Raw genomic sequence first — 23,703 nt, 5'->3', positions numbered from 1 at the left:
TTCTGTTTTGTAGAATCATGATAAATGCAGTTACAAACGATTATTTCTTATGCCAGTGTAAAGCACTACTTTCTTGAGTGGTTAAAAAAGATCAAAAGTTAAGTACAGGTGATTTAGTGCCGGTGCTTTGAGGTGCACAGTGGGATGTCTGTGTTTGCATTTCTGAACAGCATGTGGTGGGGAGAAACGGTCATATAGGAGGCAAGAGGCCGACACCAGCAAATACTCGGGCTATGAAGGCAGATGGGGGTTATGCTGAGGTTGGGAGTTCCGAAGCAGTAACTGAGGGAAAATATACATCATCTAACAGCAAGACAGTTCAGAGGAAGAAAATAAATACAGTAGAAGGAGACAGACAGACACACAAATCCAAGGACCATATAATCCAGCCCGCTGGGCACCTAAAAATAAATGTGTCTCATGCGGGCCCTTTGATGTATGTATATCTAGCTATCTGTTGGGACAGCAGTGTGGGGGCGTGCTTGGGGAACCTGCCTTTGAATCCTTGGGGCGGGGCTGGGGGGCTGGTAGGGGAGGGGGCATTGCTGAATTATTTTATTGACATATTTGACATACTCATTTGACATATACACAAACACACACACACACATGCACACGCATAATTTCCAACAGCTGTGTATTTAATCTGCACAATAAACTATGTCTGTTATTGTTATATGATGTAAAGGGCATTTAATAGCTATCCCTGACTGTTTAAATTTGATTCACCTGTACCATTTTAATTATGCAGCACTGCGTAAGACAGACTAAAATCACATGAAACTAGCAAGCCTGTTGTGCAACCTATGTAAGAAATGACTTTGGAAGAGAGGCATGCATACACACACAACAAATACATAATATTTGCATGCTTAGTGAAAAAAGTGCACACATGCAATATGCTGATTAAATGGTAACTGGTCATTTTTTATTTATTTATGGTTTTGCTGCCCATCTTCTACATTGCACACTGCTATAGTAACTTCAGACATTTTATGTTGTTAAAAAAAAAAACTTTGCTTCCATTGTCAAGAGGCATGTATTTCACTGGGTCACAGGGTGGGAACAAGGGAATGCTGACCAGACCGTGATGTGAACCCCAAACCATGAAGGACTTTCAAGGCTGGTATTCACTGCTTTTGCACACACCACCACACTTTCTACAAACCACTTTTGTGTTTTGGTTTGCGTGTCCATAATGCTTCTATCCTGCCTCAGGTGGCTGTGTAGAAATGACAGCTACAATGAAAGGGCTTGATCAACCAATCTATGTTTATTACATGTGCATGAACACATTATACATGTCTTTTTTTCCACTATTTAAATGTTGAATCAGAAATACAGTGAACCCGTGGTAGAGTGTACGTGAAGACACCTCTCCTTTTCTTCATTTAACATGAGTTGTGGAAACCACACCATATACAAACTGGCACTGCTTGGACAACTTAACATACTAGGCTATTAGGTCTTTGTGAACTTTAGTCCTGTGGTCTACTCAGTAAGATTTACATTCAAGCCAAATATTGTTTCTTCCAATATGAATATCCAGCTATCCAAACAAGCCAGGCAAATTTAAAGGATTTTGTTCCGGTACCCCTACCACCTTCTGTTTGCAAAGTATGTTTTCAAATACGATTTTCTCAAGATCCAATATCTTAATTTACACCTTATAAAAAATTTTTAACAGTATATCAGAGTAACAGTGTTTGAACATACAATAGCAACATATTACGAACTGTTGAAAAGGAAAGATGGTTTATTGACAGCAATGCCACATGTCAAACTAATGAACAGATGATCGGATATTGCTTTTATCTATTAATGGATCCTTTCCTCCCCTTAAAGCACTGAGTACGAGTGTAAGCACATGTACTGAGTACAAGTGTGACTTATAAAGTCTTCTTTGCAGGGAATTTACACCTACAAAACAGAAAAAAGTCTTCAGCATCGAAGATGTGCTTAAAACAGAAAGCCATCACTGGCAAATCAATAAATACAAACAAAATGGTATTGCATAATATGTTAATAATGCATTCTTAAATAAAAGACATGAAAAAAGCATGAGTGATCTGACTCACCTGTGTGTTTAGTTGTGGAACCAGCTGATGAAGTAGGTGCACACCCCCTGGAGGGACTTCCAGCAGTACTCTTGGGCAAGCTTAATCGCCTTTCCTTCTGTACTGGGCTCCGTCGGCCTGGGAGTGGTGGTGGCTTTGGTGGGCTTGGGGGTTGTCTTTTTTGGCGGGGTCACTTTGGTCTTGGGCGGCACCGGCTGCGGCTTCTGGACGACGGGCTTCTGAGTGACGGGCTTGGTGGTGGTGGGCTTGGCCGGCTGCTGCGGCTTCTGGAAGGTGATTTTGACCGGCGGCTTGGCGGCGGGCGTCTTGGGCCAGGCGCTGACGAAGACCATCTGGGCCTCGTCGGGGGCCTTCCTGCACATGAGCGCCTTCATCACCTTGGGGCCCTGGCAGGCGTTCTGAAGCTTCCTCAGCTCCCACATCATCTGGGTGAAGTAGTGCCGAGGGTTGTTGTTGTACGAGCGGCAGAAGTTGGGCTTGCCCTGGTAGTCGCAGTAGTACGACTTGGCCTGGTTCCGGCAGGAGATCCTCAGCTTGGTGAAGTCCCCCTGGCCGGAGACGTGCATGAGGCAGGCGTCCTGGGCCTTGGTGTTGAACTTGATGGGGTCGTCCCAGATGCTCTTCTTGGTGCTGTCGTTCTGGCCGTGCGCTGCCAACAGGCAGCAGGCGACGAACAACAGCGCACTGGCCCGAGCCCTCATGGTGTACTGCGACGGTAGTGGCCGAGTCTCTCTGCCTGTACAGGGCTGGCCACGGGTCCCCGCCTGCTATTTATCGTCTCACGGGCACAAAGAGGGCATTCAGGTGAGCCAAAATGGCCGCCGCTGAGGAGCAGGGGAAAGCTGCCCTTCTGCCATATGACTATAATTTATGATTGCATGGGCACTGTCAAATAAGCTGCCAGCACATATAAGGGGGTTGGGGGGGGGTTTGGGTGGAGGTGGGGTGCATACACCCCAAAGCAAAATGTTTTAACCTTCATGAGACATTATATAATCTCACCTACTACATAAGTGTTCCATTGACTATTGATGCTTAGGACCAGTCTCGTGTAATGAAACCACAGAAAGCAATTCACCTGGCCTGGATTCATTCACTCCAGGCAGCTGCTGCTAGGAGGCTGAATTTGCTCCAGCACTGCACAGTGTTTATGGGTACTGATGCTGCAGCATATGGACTGAATTTACATTGAAATATGACATAAATAATTATGCAATATTGTGCAGAAATACCACTTCAACCAAACCCAGACTGACTAAAGTGCTCTTGAGTAATCTGTGCAAAAATCCAAAGTGGCAAATTCATTCAGAACTTTCTGCAAAGAGAGCAGTCCTGCCGGTCGGGTAAAAAATTCACACATGGAGTGAAACAGAACCTGCTTTGACGTTATGCCGTTGCTTATTTGGAAATATTCCATATGTGTTACATGGTGCAGTGGGAGACGGAGGACGGACTCAGAGAGGACGTTTGAGAGGGTGTGAGGCGTGCACCCCTCAGGACTTTTATTTTTTTAGCAATCAATCCAGCGGGGCACAGAAAGAGCTGCTTGTGACTGACACTGAGTCTGTAACATAAACATCGGAAGCAGGCCGGCTTCGTCGAGGGGAATCAAAGGCGAGCGGGAATGATCTGTGGACCCTGGCCAAGCGAGAGGGCTAGGAGCCCCTTTCATTCACAGGGAAGAAAAAAAAGCATTTTAATTGGCGCAGGGCTATAGGATACCAACACATCACGCCACGCCACCTTTCAAAATTGATTTGCCAAGACAAGTGGGATTTCTTTTGGTTATCTGTTTGTGCAGATTTAGGCTCAAAGGAAAAGTCTCACGGATGTATGTGTCTGGAGTGTTCAGGAGTCTTAGGTTGTTTTATGTTTTGAGGCAAAGAGCAACCAGACATTCTTTGAATCGTTGGTCCAGTCTATTCCCCCCTACTCCTTGACACATTTCTTTGTTATATAGTATAGTATTGTCCCTCTGTTCTTCTAATACCCTCAGAGAACCCTGGTGCAACTTTAAAATTGCACTTTTTCCACATGGAGGCTTATGATTAATGCACTATAATTAAATAACAGATTAAAAGGTAGGTCACTGCTGTTTTGTTTAAAATGAAATATTTGGCATACCCATGCTTGTGGAATGTGTTTACTTCGCATCTAGCTTTCCTGTGAAGTCCTGCTGATGCCATCTACCCAGCCTCTACCGCCAAAAAACTTTAAAATGCCACCACTTTATGTGTACACACACACACACACACACACACACACACACACACACACACACACACACACACACACACACACACACACACACACACACACATTCTCACAGAATTTTTTTTTCTGACACATTGACATATGTCAATGTGTTGTGTATATGACAAATACAATCCATGGAACACCACACCAAATTGGAAACTTTATTCACAATTTTTACACCTTCAGCTGTCCAATGGTACACATTTCCAGTGGGAGCTATCACCACACTCATAAAGAGCTATTTCACAAGTTGTGCATTCCTAAACACGTCCAACATTATAGTAAACGCCTATGGTTTTACACTGGTGAAAAATATCTACGGTTATCAGCTGTGGTTCTTAGCACTCATTGGAACAGAGTGTGGCGTCTCATCTCTTACAGGTTGTAAGTTAAGCAGACTGCCCCTTCCCAGGGCAACATGGAAAAAGGAGGAGGCAGACATGTAAAAGGGAATCAAATAAACACCTGCTGAACACCCCCCTCCCCCGGGGTGACTTGTGTCTTATGTGATCATCCAACACAGAACCAGTGAACCAATGGATTCTTCCCACAATGCAATGCCCTTGCTCCTGATGCTATCGCTACTGTTACTTTTGGCTATATACCTGTTTCAACCTCAGTATCATTTCTATAGTGGAATGAAAGAAGTATATTGGATTATTATCATTTATTTTTTGCATGTACTTCATTGGCCATAAAAGACCTGAGGTCAGCACTGGAAGTAGAATTTGGCTTTGAACTTCTTTTTTGAACATTTGTTCTTTTCTGAACATTTGGCCACTACAAGAGTCCTTAAATATACAGATTGGCTGAAAGTAAGAGCGGTTCATAGGAAAATAATTCCAGAATAGCATCTATACTTAGCATTATTTTTTTATACCTATTCACTTGACCTGCTGAGAGTAAGAATAATATTATGGCATGTTTCTGAAAAGATACCTGAAAACTGGCATCAAAATGTTTATATTTTCATTATGATGCGATTTTTTTCTATCAGTGATTTGACAGACTTTGTCAGTAATTTCAAGATGAGGAAGGGGATCGTTTCAGTCATCTTACAATGGATTTATATAAAAAGCAACAATCGGTTATTGATTCACTGGTGTAATCAGTTACTGTAGGTTGCCTTGTTATATTAATTTAAGTGTATTATGTTCACACATATGATGCTTTTTTGTTGTTGCTTCAATCGCAAATAAAAACACAAAGGCCCAGTAAGAAATACGTACTGAATCCAAAAGAGCGCCAAGACGTTGTCTGAATGAAGCTGCATTTTATGTGCAGCTTATATGCGTCACATCCTCTGCAGCAAAATTTAACTTGTGTAACTCATTGACACAACACTGTAAGAGACCAGAGACTAGGAGTAACTGTGGCTACGGCTGTATTCCAAACATCAATGCACACAAAAAAAAAGAAAAGAGAAAGAAACAACTAAGGACATGGTTTATAAAACAAATATTAACAAAAAAATTATATAAAACTCCCAAAGTTTTGAAAGCATACAAAATTTACACAATTAGTTGTACTGCTGAACTGCACGTGTAAATATTGTTAGAATTGAAAATGAGTATTAATAGACGATTGTTACTGTAGACGTACCGTGTGGTTGCCAGATGTGAGTGCAGTGAGGGACAGCACTACTATAGTAAGCTTCAAGTTTTTTTCCTTGCCATTTTAAACATCTAGAAATAAAAACTGATCCATTTAAAAAAAAAACCCACACCATGAGAGACCTATCAGTATGTTTGGTATTACTGTGCCCCTGAAAAGGGGCAAAAGGGGGTGCTGTTTGGGCAGTGTGAGCTGTGGCTGAAAAGTTGGTGTCCATTGATTTGATTTGATGGTCTACAAAGGGGGACAGAATGCCTAAAGTCCATCTGGTGGTGTTCTGGAGCAGTCTGGATATCTGTCTGGAGCTTCTTTGGTCCAAGCTCTGGAAACTGTATATTATGAAAAAAAAAATGGGTATCAATATAAAACTCTGCCATTAACAATGCTAACAACATCCACAGTGTAGTTTCACAAAACATCAGGTATGCAGCGCAACACAGCTGTTCTCTAGAGTGACATGCATACATTTGCATATTATGCAGCAGTTTATACAGCTGGATATTTACTGAAGAAGTTGGCACAAAAAGCACCACGCTTCAGGGCACAACAAGCATTGCTTCACTCTGGATTCAATCCAGCAACCATCCGGTTCATAGTCTAGCACCCTAATGACTTTCATACTCTGCCACCACATAGGAGAAAGGTGAATGATGTCATCAATGAAGAGATGGAGATCAAATTCTGCAACCTACCATGAAGGGCATTTCAGTTCCAGGTTTCCATACCACTGCAAAAACATAGGGGTGAGAGTTAGGCAAGGACATAAACCCAACACCACAGTTTACCAAACCTCTTTGCATTGTTTGAAATACTTGGGATACAAGAACATTATATAATTTTGCAATTCAAGGTTTGGACGTCTTTATGTTCCCAGTTCAGCTGGGAGGGCTCGTGAACAATGGGTGTAAGTTGGCAGTGAGGAAGACATGCTCTTCAGGAGAAACAGTCGATGAGAAAATAATAACAGGACAGATGAAGCAATGGGAATGGGTGGATGCAGAGGGAGAGGAGGTGTGGGGGGTATGGGGGGGATGGGGGGGGGGCAGCTGTGGGTGTGGGGAAACAGGAGAGGATTTGTACTGGCTAATTCTGTCTCAGGTTCAAAATGGCAGGCTAAAAATAACAACCCCGGTGGCTATCTTCAGACCAGTTAGCTCTGGTTTAACACGGGCAAGTTTAGCCCACTCCACAGAGCTACCTTTAACATGATTCTGGTTGGCTGGTGAAATCATAAACATCAAAGGGTGGGTTTTATTAGTTACTCATTTTCTCTACACTAAAAATACACTTCTAAGACCTTTCACTGAATACCAAACAAAGTAAAACAAAAAGACATGAAAAATGTACTCCCACACCAGCCTCCGAGCAGCTGGAAGCCTGCTCTACATTTTCCTGTTTGAAATTTCTTTGTTATAATGAATTTCGTGAGCAAAGACCAACAAGCCTCATGAACATGACAGATGTGGATGGGTGAAAATGACGACCGAGGCGGATGGATGAAAGTGACAACAGGCGTGTTGGATGCGTTGTAGTAAGTAAAAGAAGGACACAGAAAAGACAAGAAAAGAGGAAAGGACCACAGCCCAGGACAGCCGAAAAAAAAACGTATCTGCTCGGCTGAAGCCACATGGGCCGAGCTGCTTCCATTGCTAAGCCAGTGTGTGACGAAGACAGACAAACAGAATGGATGCAGAACAAAGTAGATCCCGTCATGAATGGCGGGAAGGAGGGCGGCGTGGAGAGGAGGATGAGAGAGACGTCCAAACGGGCGTGGCGCCGCGGTCGGTACCTTGCCGGACCTGGTTAAAGGAGCCTCCGTCTCACCAGTCCGCGTGGCGTGGGGGCGCCGAGGCCCGCGGAAATCTACTCATGGTGTCGTAGGATGGGACGCTGAAGCGGCACGAGAGCAAGTCCAGGTGAGATTTCAACACAGGCCATTTCACAATCCCCTCTCTTACCCCGTCAGGAAGTCCCTCTCTAGCTTATCAGAGGATTGCATGCACTATGTCACTCCACACACAAAGCACTCATTGTTTTCTGAAGCCACACGTTAGTGTGCTGAACTGGGGGGTTCAGAGATGTCGCATGCTCTGTAGCCGTGGATTTAGTGATATTCAAGTCAAAGAACTCGGCTGTCTTTGTGTGTGAGTTGCCATTGTTAGAATATGTGCTATGGGGGGTTTAAATAAAACACATAGGAGCTGCAGTCGTTAGCCTCTCTGGCATTCTTATTTAACATACTTGCACCGTTGTGGTGTTTTACTTCATTCCTTAAGGGCTTGTATGAGGAAGAGCTCCTGCTGTGAGTTATGACCCAAGCTCCAGTGGTGCTTTGTGGATTAGTTCGCTTTCTGCTTTTGAACTGTTGCGTGAACCCCCCCCCCCCCCCCCACAGACAGCTGAAGTACTTTGCGGAGGTCGAGCAGTCAGAAGCACAACTAGTGTAAGTCTGAAGGCCCGCATGCAGACATGCATACAACAGTATCTGCACAAAATGCCTCAGGCGCGGTCACTCTCCTCAGCTTTAAAGACATTACACGCGGAGGAGGAACGCAGATCTTGCCTTGTGCAAGCTGGGGCATTGTGTGCAGGATACAAGGTGTTAGTAGCACTGCAAATGTAATGCCATGCTGATCAGACTCCACAGACATGGACAAATGGGGATGTTAAATTCCACACCTTTCTGTGAACGCTTAAACCCTGGCAAGCTCACTGTTCCAACACCCTTTTGGGCAACAGTATTTCTTGTCTCCAACACTATGTTTCTCAGTTTAGAAGCGGAGATTATAGCCAAATATTTTCCCAATTATGTTTTCATAAAATGTTTGGCTCCATATTCTACCCAAAGCCGGTTGTTCCCCCCTACTCTGAGCTTTGTTAAGAATAGTTTTTTTGTTTTTGCTGTTTTCACTAAAAAACGGTTGTAATATCAGTACTTTCATATAACACATTTAACATCCCTTGAAACAACCCCATGCAGGAGGTCCAACAGAGCAGTCAATCAATCAGAGCTCACCTCTAGGAGCGTGTCTTTGGTTCCAGTCCCATCCAAACATGCATTTCCCCACACCTCATTATAATCCACCAATAACCACCCAGCTACCACTTTCAAAAAGGCATGCAGTTGAATATTTCTGTATGTTTTTTTTTTTACCTTGTCATTACAGAGTTGTGAATACCTTGTAAATGTTCATTATGATAACCATTATTACCCATTTCCATACTGTAACAAAACATCCCACATAAAAAATGTAAACAAAAAGGAATTTAAAAAAACAATGTTGTCTGCAAGTTGCACTTGCAGTGTGACGAAAATAAAATAGGTTGGTTTGGATATAAATGTCACACTGAATGGATATAAATGTCACACTTTTACAGAAATTAATATGTATTTATTTATATAAACCGATCCAAATAGAAATCTTAGCATGTTATTATACAGCTGTTATTAATGTACTATTAAGTATAAAGCAAGTATATGATAAGCAATTACATTAATATATTATAAGCACCCTTATCTTTTGATCAAGAGCCAATTTTGTCTTAAAAATCATGAAAGTTAGAGTAGACAAAGAAAAGCCAAACCTTCCACCAAATACTTACTTCAAGAATTTAAAGTTAAACTGAGCACCACGAAAGTCAATGAAATTAACACTGAGTGCAAACAATCCTTTGTCATATATATAAAACCTCAAGAGGTGTGAAATTTAATTGATGAGGAAAAGCAAAAAAGAGAAAAATGTCTTACGTTTTCATGGGTATTGTCACACTACAAAGATACAAAAAGGTAAAGTATTAAATTTACGTTCACTGCGAACAAATGAACCAAAGGTTAATAGCTTGTGTAAATGCTCACGTCAACATCGTTATCTGACCAAGACACTTAGTGATGGTGTTCTGAGTTGCATGTTTTTGATTCATTCACAAAACTGAGGGAAAACAGGTGTGCGCCAAGAGTGCAAATAAAAGGTGAAATGAAGATGCTTTAGATTTTTTTTCCATAAAGTGCAAAGTGCATAAAATGATACTGAGAGTGAAAGAGAGACGAAAAAGGGAGAAAGTGACGTGGAAACTGTAGGAATGGTTATCACAAAGTAAAGTGCCAAGTCCCTGAGACAGAGGAACTGAAAGGAAGAGAAGAGAGATACTGATTACTACAGGGGAAATCACAGCCAGAGAGACAATAAGAAGATTCTGATTTCTACAGGGGAAATCACAGCCAGAGAGACAATAAGAAGATACTGATTTCTACAGGGGAAATCACAGCGAGAGAGACAATAAGGAGATACTGATTTCTACAGGGGAAATCACAGCGAGAGAGACAATAAGGAGATACTGATTTCTTCAGGGGAAATCACAGCGAGAGAGACAATAAGAAGATACTGATTTCTACAGGGGAAATCACAGCGAGAGAGACAATAAGGAGATACTGATTTCTACAGGGGAAATCACAGCCAGAGAGACAATAAGGAGATACCATTTAACTGCAGGAAAACACAACAGGAGAGACATTGCAGAAAGAGAGACACTGAATACTGTAGGGGAAATCACAGCAAGAGAGAATCTTGGGATATGAACATAACTACAGAAGAATCACAGAGAAAGAGAGAGACTGCATAAAGATATTGATTAGTATGGGGGAAGCCACAGTAATAGAGAAACAGGACAGAAAGAAGGGCAGTGATTACTATGGGGGCAATGACAGGGAGGGAAGGAATGATTGCAGGAAAGGAGAGCAGCACCAAAAAAATCACAGCTAACAAATGCTTTACTGTATCTCATTCCTCATTAAGTTAAAGGCTTTTTCCTCACTGCAACATCACAAGTAAATAACATGATAACTTGCGACAAGAAAACTGTTAATCTATGTTAATGTATTGGTGCAAATTCTGAGTCTTCATTCAGGCTCATCTTATCTTTATAGCCACAGAGCCCAGCACAGCAGAAGCACACAATAATTAACGCTGAACTAGTGTGAATAAGGCCCTGACTGGGGTACTTACTCATCATATACATCCTCAGTGTCCATTCTGCGGTAGAATTTGGCCAGCTTCACTGAGAATATTATACTGGGTATCAGGAACATTGCACAGCAGCCAAGACCAAACCAGAATGTGTTCTGAGAAAATAAAATAAAGAAAGAACAAAAACGTTTAGGCATGAAATCACACTGTTGCTACAAAACTGTGGGATGCTAATGTCATCAAAATAGCTCCATACAAAAGCTTGAGATGTCGTTGTTACAGAAACAACTAGTTACACAAGCTGAAGAGGCTGGTGTTACCGAGACAACCACTTGCAAAAGCATTATTGTGTTGCTCCCAACTTTTCATGACATGTGTATGCTGTGAGGTAAATGGCCTTGCTCGGTGATACCACAACAGAGGTTATGAACCAGAGTTTAGAACACTGTGTACTACTCCATTGTGTTGTGTCTATTTACATACAGCAAAGGGCTGTACATGGCTAAAATACCTAATACTGGGAAGTCTCAAATGGTTTAATCAATCTATGATTGAACATTCTTCCTCCACTGTAAGGGTTATATTTGTATTGGGTAACCTGGTCACATTTAGGCAGCGTTTCCTTTTTCTGACTTTGGAATTTTTACTGTACTGACTGTATCACATAGGGAATTTCAGTCATCTCACCCCATCTGGGGAAATCCTGTAACCTGGACTACTTCCAAGAAGCGAAATGTTTTAATCTAACAAATCTCCCAAACATTATAGCTCTCAGCAGGCCCTCTTGAACTTATCGCTTAATGTCTGCTTGGTGTTATAGGTCTGTGGGCTTCCTGCCAGGACAATGGTGTTGTTTTTCAGAGCCATAGGTGAAATCAGCAGAGAGGTTGTTCCACCCGACTGCATGGAAGGCCTTTCCCGCCACCCACGGTACATGCAGGCGCCCTTGTGGACGGGACAGACGTGCACATTTAATATAAGCTTGTTTTAGTTCCCCTTTTAATTCCACGGGGACAGGAGCACATACAGTACATACATGGGACCAGAGGTGGCTTTTGAAATGCTCTTTAAAAAAAAAAAAATTCTGAGGTTTTTGTGGAGGCTGGAGACTCGGATAAATAGCAACATGGAGATGGACCCCGCTAACACATATGGCATTGTTTAGGGTTAGCCCCACTCCCCCGTAACCACCAACCCCCTCTCCCACCAAACACACATGCATGCATGCACACACACATGAACACACACACACACCAGCCCCCCCTGCTCCCCCTTCAGCCTTCGTATACATTAACCATTACGGCTCAGCCCTAGCCTCCAAAAACAGCTCTCTTCCGCCTCAGAGCACTTGGGGCCCTGTATGTAAACAGTGCGGGACCTGTTCGGCCCAGTGCTCTGTCCAGTGAGTTGAGTGACCGTTGCGAACACACTGTACCCGCTACATGCAAGCCCACGCCCCAGGGGGGTTCAAAATGATCTCAAAAGGGCCTTTATGTCTCACCAATGAGTCCACTATGAAGCTGCAAGCCACGATTTCCATGCTGTCCAGGATATTGCTGATTGGCTTGCAGGGGGCTACCTCCATCGCCAGCTGGGGAGATAATTAGAGATGGCACATGCTGAAATTTCACATGCATAGACAAAAGTGCCTGGATATCAGGTAAAAAGGGGGTACAAAAGGAAATAACTGTCCTTAGAGACTGAACGAGTACAAAGCATTCGCATGAACACACAAACAAAAAAACTCAATACTTACAGAAGTCTTGACCCAGTCTGTATATTGTCTGAAGTAACCCACGATGTTCTTCATGTACTTCTGGGTTTCCTGTACAAGGTGGAAGACACACAATGGTATCCAGTCTGGCCACATGTACTGTATGGCTATACTGTACTTTGCCTTTCAATGACAACTCCACCGTGGCTACTGTACCTGCTTCACCACGTATGATGCATTCTGGGTAATGAGGTATTCCGCTGCATCAATGGCAATCAATACGTGGTTGATCTTGTTCTGCACAACAGGAAAAAAAAATGACCAAACGAACCACTGACTCATGCGCATTGACAAAATCACACCACAGTAGTAACACTATGTGCATGATGGCCAACAACTCAAACAAGTTAATCATTGGCATTATCCTAATGACACATTTTTAACAAACACCACAGAAATGGTCCGTTTCTTGCAGAGAACAGCTTAACTGCTTTACATGTTCTATGTATATCCAGTTTTCAGGTGCTGAAAATATAAGTGTTTTCTGGGAAATACATTAACAGGTTGTCTGAGCGTGAACCCCAGGGAAAGGGTTTAGCTGAATGCACCATACCAAGCACATCCCACATAAAAGGCCCTTTAAAGCCTGATTTACACATGGTTGGTGTTGTCCAACCAAATACTTTCCCTGGGTGTTGCTCATAGTGTAACCCTCAGCGCATTTGAAAGCTTTGACGGCATCCTCCTGATGAGCTGGTACTGAACAATGCAATAAAGACAAACGGTGACAGCTCTGCATTTCCGTGGAACTCCGAACTCAGCAGTTCGGGAGCGTCTGTGCGCTGTACACTTACAGGTAGATCAGTGGCTGACCTCTGCAACACCCGAATACTCTGACTGAGGCTGCTCTGTAAGACAAACACAAAATGTCATTGGTACAAAAAACATGAACTGCATGAACAGTGAAATACTTGCAGGAGCATAACGTCAGGGGTAAGTACAATAGGCAAAGCACTGTGTTTTGATAGGCACTGAGAGGATGAAGTCTGACAATGGACTGCATACAGCATTGCATTTTTCATTTGAACTCCAGCCAGAACACCGCAACTACACTGGAGTGCATGACAATGAACACGGGAACGGTGGTGGTGTGAACGGTTTCCTAGAGTCCAGCAGGATGTCTAGCTTTGTGAAACACTACACTAGGAACTGGCTACAGTATGTGCAACGGTTCTTTACAACACTTAGGGTGTGCTCCATGTCTCTTCACACACAATGTACTGTCTCTGCTGATTGGTATAAACTCCCCACAGGAGGCATTTGAACCAATCAGAGACGCATGTGTGTTGAGAGGAAAGGGACACGCCCTTATTCAAATTAGCAAGCAATGAGCTTGGAAAGTACGGCTAACCCTAGGAGATGAAACGCTGACGCAAAATTTGTACAACGTGATGCATAGTTGATGAGTTATTTGAATATTTGAAATGTCTGGAAACATTAATTTATATTGAATTAGTGTTGGAAGGACATGTGGCTTGATTCATGTATTCGAGTGAAGCTGTGCTCATTTGAAGTGAAAGCCACTGCTAAGTTAAAAAGCATCCATTTCAAAACACACAACTGTATAGGTAGACACAATGACATATCAGGGCACAGACGGACACCACACTCAGAGAACAGGGAAGGAGATCATGTCTTCCTTTAGGGACAAACACATTCACACTGGCGACACATGCTTACCCTTGCTCTAACATATTTCTGGACAGCCATTTGATAGCATGAGGAAAGTTAAAAAAAAAAGAAATATAAGAGACTTCAACTGCAATAAGTGTAGTGTTATACCATTACTGAATAGCTATTTTATAGTATATATATCAATGATATTAATATTGAAACTGGAATATTATTACATTAGTATTATGATTAGTTGCTTTGTGAGCAACAGTCTAACACAGCAAACAGAGGGAATCCACATCTCTTTTTGTGTGATGACAAAGTCACCTTAGACCATTTGAAACACAGCATCGCTGTCAAAAAGGGTGAGAGCGATTTAACTTCTTGTATTTATGTCAGATTTTTCACATGCATCGGTTCTTTTGAGCTCCTGTACATTCATACATTGTCTGCCTATTGCCAGCTGGCTGCAGTTTTCTGCATTAGTGGTCACTGCAGTGACACCGTGACACACCTGCAGCTACTCGGGCCTACCCCTCACCCTTCTGTGCGGGTTTGAACATGCGTGGCTGCATTGCAGGGGAATTCCACACAGGCATGTAGATTTGGGGTCACGTCCCCCTCTGAGAGCTCAGATTATGGCGGCTTCACCCTACTTGAGCTCCTGTTCTGCTGTGATCCCGTTTTCCCCCCTCGGTCTGTAACGTTACCCCACCGGGCGCTGGGGAGATGTTGCTTAAGAGTGAAGGTGGATTTACCATAGCTTGCTCCATGGGGACCACTTGCTGGCTGTGGATCTGTCGGATGCTGCTGGCGTGACCTTTCAGTGCGTTCTCCAGGGCGCCCCGCGGCTGCCGGAGGCACGGACGGCAAGGGGGACAGGGACGGACAGAGACATGGGAGACACAAACAGCGCGCATCAGCCACACCCCGGGCTGCTCTGCACCCCCGCGGCCGGACAGACCCCCCCCCCCCCCCCCCCCCCCCCCGAAACGTGACTCCACCACAGGCACATGGCCTGGCAGTATAGTCCGCAATTTGCGCTACAGCGTTTTAAAAGGTCCTAGTTATCCTCGGCACATGTGTAAGGTCTCCCGCTGTTTTTTTTTTAAACATTTCCAGGATGAATGGAAGGCCTGTTCGGGAAACTGAACCCAACAGTGAGACCAGACCATTAAAAAAATAAAGTTTCCACAGACCTATTCAGTGTTCACGAACGGCAGGGGTGCATACAGCCAGCTTTGATAAGAAAAGTAAACATCTATTTAAAGTCCCTCTTACAAAGTGCAAACAAAGTGTAAATCAAACTGAGCGATTTATATCTAATGAACAGGGGAAATGGGAGTCCGTGGATAAAATGCCTATTCTGATACAGTTTACTTACACAGTTTGTCTTAATTTGATTGAAAATGAACTCACCAGCTGGTCTGCCTGACCCTCCAGCTCATTGGCAAATGACAACAAATCCACCAGTGTTACACCTTTGTTGACCTGCAAATAAACAAACAGAAATTTTTCATACAAGAATACAAAAATATACAAATCTCTTTACATAAGTGTATGCAGGCATATGTCATATTTAATGAAGGTGTCTGACAGTTTTTCCCACTAACATAAATCCAGTAAAACATGTCCTACAGGCAATTCAATGCAAAAATAACTTCCCTATAATAATAATGGTTCAGGCTGAGAATTTAATGGTGACCATTGCTAGCTGAATATAGTAAAAGACCAGAACTCAGTGATGTATAGTATAGTACTCAGTATAGTAAATTGTCTATAGCACACACACATGCATACATATACATGCATGCACACGCGCACGCACGCACGCACACACACGCATGCATGCATATGCACTGTGTATGTGTAGATCATACACGGCTCCCCTTGAGAGAATCTCAGCATGAGGCTGCATGTGTGGTGTCCTGTACCTCGGACAGGTAGGCAGCGTAGTTGATCTCGCCGACGCCCGAGTTAGCGAAATTCATGAGATTCTCTCTCCCTGCAGTCTCCAACAGAACGACCCCCCTGAAGTCCACTTTGACCTCGTCAAACAGTTTGGACATATCCTTAGTGTACTGGAAACACAGGAATCAAAAACAGCATGACATGGCAATCAGAGAGTGTACCCCTGTTTCTGTACAAGCATGCACATACTGGCAATGGGGAATAATCTATATTGCTTTACATATTGATGCAAAAGAGCTGGGAGTGTAGCATTGTGGTTAGGAGCAGAGCTTGTAACTGAAAGGTTGCTGGTTTGATTCCCCGCTGGGACAATGCTGCTGTGCGCTTGGGCAAGGTACTTAACCCACAGTTGCCTCAGTAAATATCCAGCTGTATAAATGGATAACATGTAAAAGGTATAACCTTGTAAATGAATTGTAAGTCGCTTTGGATAAGAGCATCTGCTAAATGCCAGTAATGTAATGTAGTGTAAATGTGTAAAAATTGGGTAGCAAATGAATGGTCTGAAATTGAGCATGTGAGGACACATAACACTTTCATGAGGATGGAGTGCCCTGACACTCACCACAGTGTTGTTCATGAAGATATTGACATTAAAGATATTCTCCAGCTTCAGGGCAGCATAGAGACCTCTGTTCTCTTTGCAGTTACTAAGAGAGAGAGAGACAGAGAGATTGGCAGAGAAAAAGAGAGAGTTCGGGGGGGGGGGGGGGGGGGGGAAGAGAGAGAAACGGCAGACAATAAGAGACAGATCAGCGATCCACTTGTGTTTTTACAGTGAGAAAGATTTGACTGAAAGTTCACAATGGGATGCATGTCCAGATAAAATGGACAGATCGATAGACAGCCAGCAAGTCATTTTGTGCATGAAGACTCCACTACTGCCACCTGGTGAAGCAGGCTGGAAGTGGAAGGTTTCCAAACTCAGATTTCCGCTCTGGTTATAATTCTCTATTTCCCAGACTGCAACAGCCATACTCCTAAGGGCACCAAGGTTGAGCTTTTGAACTGTCAAATTTCCATTTGCGAGAATGGAAAATAAGACAAGATGCAATTCATTGAAATGCATTATATGTATGACCACTGCCATAGATAGGTGCTCTAAGTTCAACTCTTTTTGCAATAACGTGTGCTGATGGTCTCTCTGTATGTGTATGTGCATCTGAACAGGCGTATAAATAATAATACTGTATAAAAAGTTTAAAACACCATCTACATGTCTTTCCTTTAGTCCCTTTGGGACATTCTGCTTTTTCCAGTTTGCCCTCATTACTCATTTTATTTGTGCATTGTGATGAGTACAGTCTCAGGTGTTTGTGAGATGCAGCTCTCCATGGTGATTCCTAGGTATCTTACTGGTACAGAGTCTCTACGGTGAGGTCAAGGTATCTTACTAGAACACACTCTCTCTGGTGAGGTCAAAGTATCTTACATGTACACGCTCTCCAAGGTGAGGTCAAGGTCTGGCTTCTGAAACAGCATGTTTGGGAGGACGTTCCGCACACCCGGGTTCACCATGTACGGGGTATCCAGAATCTATCCAGAGCAACACATCAGGTGTCAAACAGTAGCATCAGCAAGCAATAACGCATCTTTAACTGTACTATGAGCAAAGTTTTAATTGACTTTTTCATGCTGTATGGAAAGACTGCACCCACTGTGAACATATTACTCTTGCGCAGGACTCGAAATTTAGTTGTGGCACAGATCTCTCTCTCCATGCCTCTTCCAGCTCTGCCTGGATCCTCTGGTCAAACGCTACTCATGTCCAACAACGGCAGCAGTGTTGAGTGTTATGTAAGGCTATATGGCTATTTGCTAGACGCCAAGATCAACAGCATTGATGAGATGGGAGAGAGGAGGCCCGTGTAGAAGAGACTCAATAAAACTCTGTGGAAATATCTGTCCCAATAACTGAGAAAGGAAGCGCCGGTGTCTCTTCCTGTCATTGCACTTTGATGTGCATTTAATAAAACTGCTGGCAGCCGTGTGGCATTGTGGTTTGGGCACTGAACCCCCCCCCCCCCCCCCCCCCCCCCCCCCCCCCCCCCCCCCCCCCCCCCCCCCCCGGACCTGAGGGCCACAAGCTCAGATTCTAGGTGGGACATTTCTTATGTACTCTCTGGAAAATTGCTCTCATTAAACTGCTCACGTATGAATGACAGAATGTTTAAGATGCACAAGATTGTCGGGCTGCTCCGGATGAAGGCATTTGCTACGCAAATTGAGAACGAGATAAAGCAAGCGCTGTTTTTCACTGCGAGCAACGGCAAAGCTGACGCATTGCTTTTACTGACCAATTTGCTGCTTTTTTCAAAAAAAAATCCGGCTCCAACTGAAAAGGCTCTTGGGATGAATACAATAGAACATTCTAGCGTTGATGGTAGCAGTAATAAAAATCATTAAACTACAAGAGAACAAAACTGCTTTTGAGCAACGGTGCCTCTTAATGGCATGCGTTTCAGTCGGAGCTAATGAACGTTACAAAACTGCAATGTGTTTTCCAAAGTAAGAGACTGGATTAATACACTGTGGGAAAACACCCAAGCAGAAACTAACAAAACACGCTGAGGACTTTGGGAAACAGGATATATTTTTTTTGTAAAAGAAGGCATAAATTGTGTGCACAATGAAGCATTCCCTTGTAGCGTTATCCTGTGTAACCCCAGTTCTAAAGCTAAGCATCCTGCCCCCCCCATCTCCCAACTTGCCTTAAACAGCTGCCTGCTCTCAAATGGCTCGCAGACCAGCTTCTCCACGTTGCCCCCCACGACGAAGGTGGTGGTGACTACTGCCATGAGCACCCAGGAGAAGATGAAGCTGAAGCCCACACCGCTGCCGGAGCGAGAGAGACAGAGAGGAAGAGAGTCACGCCTTGACCCTGAGGGACACGCGCGCTCACCGCTTTGCAGGGGAGCTGAGATGGGAACAGGAAGGTCACGGGTGGGTAGAACTCCAGATGGGCCGCTGCTGTTATATCATTCAGCGAGGTACTCAGCCCAAAACCACCTCAGTAAATATCCTGCCGTGTGTGAGTAAATGTGAGCGGTCCAAGTCACCCGGGATATGGGCATCTGCTAAAATAATCAATAATTCAAAGAAAGCAAAGGCCTACATGAAGATGGGGGAACAGAAGGTGACAGAGTTTGACACATACTTCTGTAGCCATTGTGCCTAAGTCGGATCAAACAGTTGTAACATCTTCTAGTGTAACCGAAACGTCTTCCTGTCAAAAATGAATAAAGCAACACGGGGTGCATTATTCTTTGGTCACATTCGAAATGTATTGTTACTCCCTGTGTGAGATTTTGCCCCAGATGGCTGCAATGGTGGTCCTTGAGATAGAAATGAGTTAGAGGTCACAAAAATTGAACTTGTCTGCATAACAAAATTGGAATTGCCAAACCTTAACATATCGCAGTATACTTCTACAGTAGGCTTCTGATGCCTAATCAGATTGCACGAGTCAAATTGTGGTAGGGCTTGAATAGTGTTATGCTCACACTCAGCGAGTGTTGCTAGCCTGGTCTGACACTGTTGGTCATTTAACTTGAATGGATACACTCGTGTTCTATTGTGCTGGAAGTCGCTCTGGATAAGAGCGTCTGCTAAATGAATGTAATGTAATGAAATGTAATGTCCAGTGTGTAAAAACGGAGCTCTGCTTGGCAGATTATGGCAGCAGCGGTGGAACTCATCGAGGGGGTCACTCACGCCATGAGCAGGATGCCTCCGGTGTTGGAGAGGCAGCCGCGGGTGGTGGGGGAGGCGTGCTTGTCGTAGCCGCATATCCCGCACAGCAGGCCCAGGAAGTTGAAGGCCAGGATGAGCACCACCATGCAGCACAGCACCACGCAGCCGATCCACCTGCAGGGGGAGCCGCGGAGTCAGCCAGCATCCCAGCATCAAAACTATACTGATGTCTTAGAAAGAGTATGATTGCCTTGGCTAATGCAAACTACATGTTTTCTAAAGGCTCTGTTTTGTAAAATGATATTGCCACAACACAATCGGAATGAAATTCCATCCTTGTCTATTCCACGCCTGTGTGTCCGTATCCCTCCCTCACAGAAAGGCTGCTATTTTCTGACACCAGATCCGCTTATGATATGAAGATATGGGGAGTGTTACGTCCAAGGATATATAGACTATGTAATCCTGCCGAGCTTCACTGTCATGGTTATTGCTGGGAATAGGAGAAGGGATACTCCACTCACTGTATTAGTTACTATCCCTAACCCTAGACCAGGGGTCATAATAGGAGCTATGTGACATTCTTAATATGAGGAGGTAGAAGGTAGTGAAGGAGTTTCACCTTTTGAACAATGACGTCAAGACCATGTCCCTTCACTGCAGTTAATTCTCAACTACTTACTGACCTTTTCAAGAAAATATTATGCTCCCACAATGAGGCGTTATCAAGCTGTTTTTGATTTTGAGGGGCAGTTTTAATGGTGCTCGTCACCTACTTCCATTCCTGCCTTAATCTCTCCCACACGGCTTTCAGACGGCTGTTTCCCAGCCAAGATTTCTTGGCCACCCCTAATGTTGTCCACCACAGAGGGATATGCGGACAGAGGGGCAGTTATAATGCTGTGCTGAGGATCTCAGATCCCGGGATACAGAGCTTGGCCTCGCAAAGGGAGAACGCAGCGCAAATGCTGCCCAGGGGCACCTGTAGAAGTCCATCTGGTCGATCTGCGGGTAGAGCGCCTCCATCTTCATCTGCTGCTCGGTGAGGAAGACAGTGAAGTTGGCCAGCGAGGCCTGGATGGGGAACATCTTGGTGAAGGCGGTGATGTTGCCGCTGACGCCGTCCAGCATGCTTTTGACACCTGCGCGGGAGAAGGGTTGTGAGACGTGGCCAGGCTGGCACTGGAGCCTGAGGTCTGGGTGTCAGGGCAGAGCGGTTGAGGGAAAGTGTGGGGTGTGGATGACGAATAATTCACTGCAGCGTGATTAGATCTGACATCACTATCACTGTGGAGCCACTGCTGTTGGGACAGGAGTGATGAGATGTAGACTAACATGCACTGTCTGTGATGAGACTGAGGCACAGCGAATGGCGTGTGGTAACTGCCAAAGACGTGAGTTGTTGTAAGTGGAGGTAATCATTCATCACGGACGACATGGTGATTGTCAAAAGGGCGGTGTTGTGTCCATATGATGAGGACGTCTTCCTGATGAAGTGATGAATCTGCAATATTCCATCATTTGAATGGTCTGCCCCTTGCCACCTAGGGTGTGTTTTTTTTTTTTTTTTTCCTGCCGTCCATCAGTTGTAATAGTTCATCTTTGAAGAGGTGCTGCTTGCAAACCTGAATGTTTTCACATAAGAACAGCAGCTCCCTGAGGCCATAGACCCAGAAATGAAACAGATTCTGTAAGCTGGCCTGAAGAGGCTGTACTGTATGTGCTATTCGGGTACTGGAGGACTTCAGATTATCAAGACAAATAAGTAGCACAAATAACCAATGCTCTTTACGTCTTTGTAAGAAAACAAGCAATATATATGTTTTAGGGCTCCTAGGTATTAACTGTAAAAAACATTCACAAACTATGGAACATGAAATATTTGAATATAAAATACCATCACAGGATTATTCTGCATATGTATTGAAGTATGGCCATGTACATGTTCAACATATGGGGATGATTTGAGAGGGCAGCTGTACAGGAATGTACTGCAGGTACTCACACATGCCTACAATAACAAAGATACACAGGGTCTGGAGTATTTAGAAGATGTGGGAATGCTCAGATGATCCGTACTAGATATGCCAAATCATAGGTGGTTTATCACCGTAGAGATAACAAACTGTGTTCCTCTTGGCCCTCAAGGTATCACAACAAGCTGACCTGCACTTCTGCCAGGATCACTAGAATATCAACGCAATAGAGTGGTTGGAAGTGAAAAGGACACAAGACTCCATTTGACAAGAGTCTTCGTTCAGAATATCTCATCAGGCATAACTGAGACAACCTGACGCTGATGGACACTCTGAGTGCCGTTGATGTGTATATTGGAGGTATGGGTTCAACATAAAACAACACAAGACTGCTGCATCTGGACATTCACTTCACCAGCTCTTTAGCTCCAATCTCTGTTTTATGAAAACAGAAATGACTAATACTTGGATGGATGAGACTCAGGGGTTGGAGTACCTGATTGAGGAAAAAGCTATTCAGATCTCAGTTTCAAAGGCTAACCTCAAAAACTAAAGTGTGGCAGGAGATTGAAGAAAGTCGTTATAATTACGTAATTACATCTGTCTTATGTATAATGTTCAAACATGAAAGAAAGCAACCAAGAGCTCATTTAAAAATGACAAGAGTGACTAATTCCAGAGTGTTAATGTGTCTCACACATTGGGACTGTGTAGTCACTGTACTGTATAATATGTCCATCTTGCATGATATAATATTGATCAGTCCTCGGGAATTAACATTCTGTCAAGTTTCCACAAGTCAGCTTGATATAATAGGACCTTAAGGCCTTGAAGTAGGGAGACCACCAACAGGATCACTGCAACAGAAACTCAATGTTCTACACAGGATTTTTCCGCCTGGGGTGGTGTGGATATTGTAAAGTGCATTCATCCAGACGAACGTCCAAATTTCTGTTTGCAAGCGTGTCAGCTCTGTGCCTCCGTTGAGCAGTTTAGTTGAACAGCTTCACAGATGCACACAAACAGTGACAGCTTGTGGCATAATGTTTGTGGAACATCATGTGCCTTGCTCATCAGGCACTGTTTAAAGCTGACAGGGGAGGCTTTGAACATCTGTGTGACTGAATGCACCGGGGAATGGCACGTCCACATTCTACCACAAACACAGTGCCCTACAGGCTGGCAAAAACCCACAGGTCAATGTCACTTACGAGGCAGGGCTGTGAGTTAAGAGAAATAGGTTCCACAAATACACAGGAAAAAAAACAAACAAAAGAAAAAAAAAAAACTGAGTCATTGTAATTTACAATTTACAAATGTGTCAATCCATTACATTTTTGCAGCACAGTGGCATATTTTGGAAATGATTATTTTTGAAAGAAAAAAAAAATCTGTGAGCTTAAGAGTGAAATTGTAAAATTGATTGTGATCATTTTGAAGCTTTTCATTTCATTCATGGTATCACAGTTATGTCAAATATAAAAATGAAAATTTTCAAGTTTCGAAGGGAGTGAAGATTTTGGAATGGTACCCTGCAGACATTAATGGTCGAACTTAATTGTGTTGCTGAGTTATCTTTGAACGCAATGTTACAAATACATATGACCACTGTCATTTTCTTGGTGATATGAATATCAACATTGATCATTTTCACCAGCGCACCTGCACACCAATAACCAGGTGTTCAAATACAGTAAGGGTAAACCTCAGGAAGTGCACACACTGACTAATGGTTTCACATGTCTGATAGGCCAGTGAGATAA

General features: G+C 43.6%; 2 protein-coding genes across 4 annotated transcripts in view; both read right to left on the bottom strand.

The window, feature by feature from the left end:
- Window positions 1-1,869: 1,869 nt before the first annotated feature.
- Window positions 1,870-2,779, bottom strand: LOC118769346 (fibroblast growth factor-binding protein 2-like). Its single transcript, XM_036516378.1, has 2 exons — window positions 2,079-2,779; window positions 1,870-1,920 (listed from the first exon to the last, which is right to left on the bottom strand). Exon 1 carries the CDS (start codon window positions 2,777-2,779, stop codon window positions 2,087-2,089), a length of 693 nt encoding a protein of 230 aa, XP_036372271.1. The 3' UTR covers window positions 1,870-1,920; window positions 2,079-2,086.
- Window positions 2,780-6,199: 3,420 nt separating this feature from the next.
- Window positions 6,200-23,703, bottom strand: part of LOC118769839 (prominin-1-A-like) — a 68,064-nt gene continuing 50,560 nt past the window's right edge. The window contains exons 10-27 of one of the 3 annotated variants that reach the window (XM_036517183.1): window positions 20,947-21,106; window positions 19,986-20,138; window positions 18,983-19,106; window positions 17,704-17,807; window positions 16,837-16,921; window positions 16,235-16,381; window positions 15,720-15,791; window positions 15,059-15,151; window positions 14,367-14,384; window positions 13,481-13,534; window positions 12,843-12,923; window positions 12,669-12,737; window positions 12,414-12,503; window positions 10,952-11,067; window positions 9,697-9,717; window positions 7,738-7,838; window positions 6,641-6,675; window positions 6,200-6,277 (exon numbers count right to left, since the gene is read on the bottom strand). In XM_036517183.1, the coding sequence (XP_036373076.1) occupies window positions 7,769-7,838; window positions 9,697-9,717; window positions 10,952-11,067; window positions 12,414-12,503; window positions 12,669-12,737; window positions 12,843-12,923; window positions 13,481-13,534; window positions 14,367-14,384; window positions 15,059-15,151; window positions 15,720-15,791; window positions 16,235-16,381; window positions 16,837-16,921; window positions 17,704-17,807; window positions 18,983-19,106; window positions 19,986-20,138; window positions 20,947-21,106 (1,457 nt within the window). In that variant the 3' untranslated portion in view covers window positions 6,200-6,277; window positions 6,641-6,675; window positions 7,738-7,768. The other 2 variants (XM_036517184.1, XM_036517185.1) reach the window with 2 other exon arrangements.

Source organism: Megalops cyprinoides, chromosome 22, assembly GCF_013368585.1.
Source record: "Megalops cyprinoides isolate fMegCyp1 chromosome 22, fMegCyp1.pri, whole genome shotgun sequence".
NCBI lineage: Eukaryota > Metazoa > Chordata > Actinopteri > Elopiformes > Megalopidae > Megalops > Megalops cyprinoides.
This window is presented reverse-complemented; position numbering and strand designations above follow the sequence as displayed.

What these genes read in the sequence shown, in the direction of transcription:
- LOC118769346 (XM_036516378.1), bottom strand. Translation starts at nt 2,779, where the DNA reads ATGAGGGCTCGGGCCAGTGCGCTGTTGTTCGTCGCCTGCTGCCTGTTG.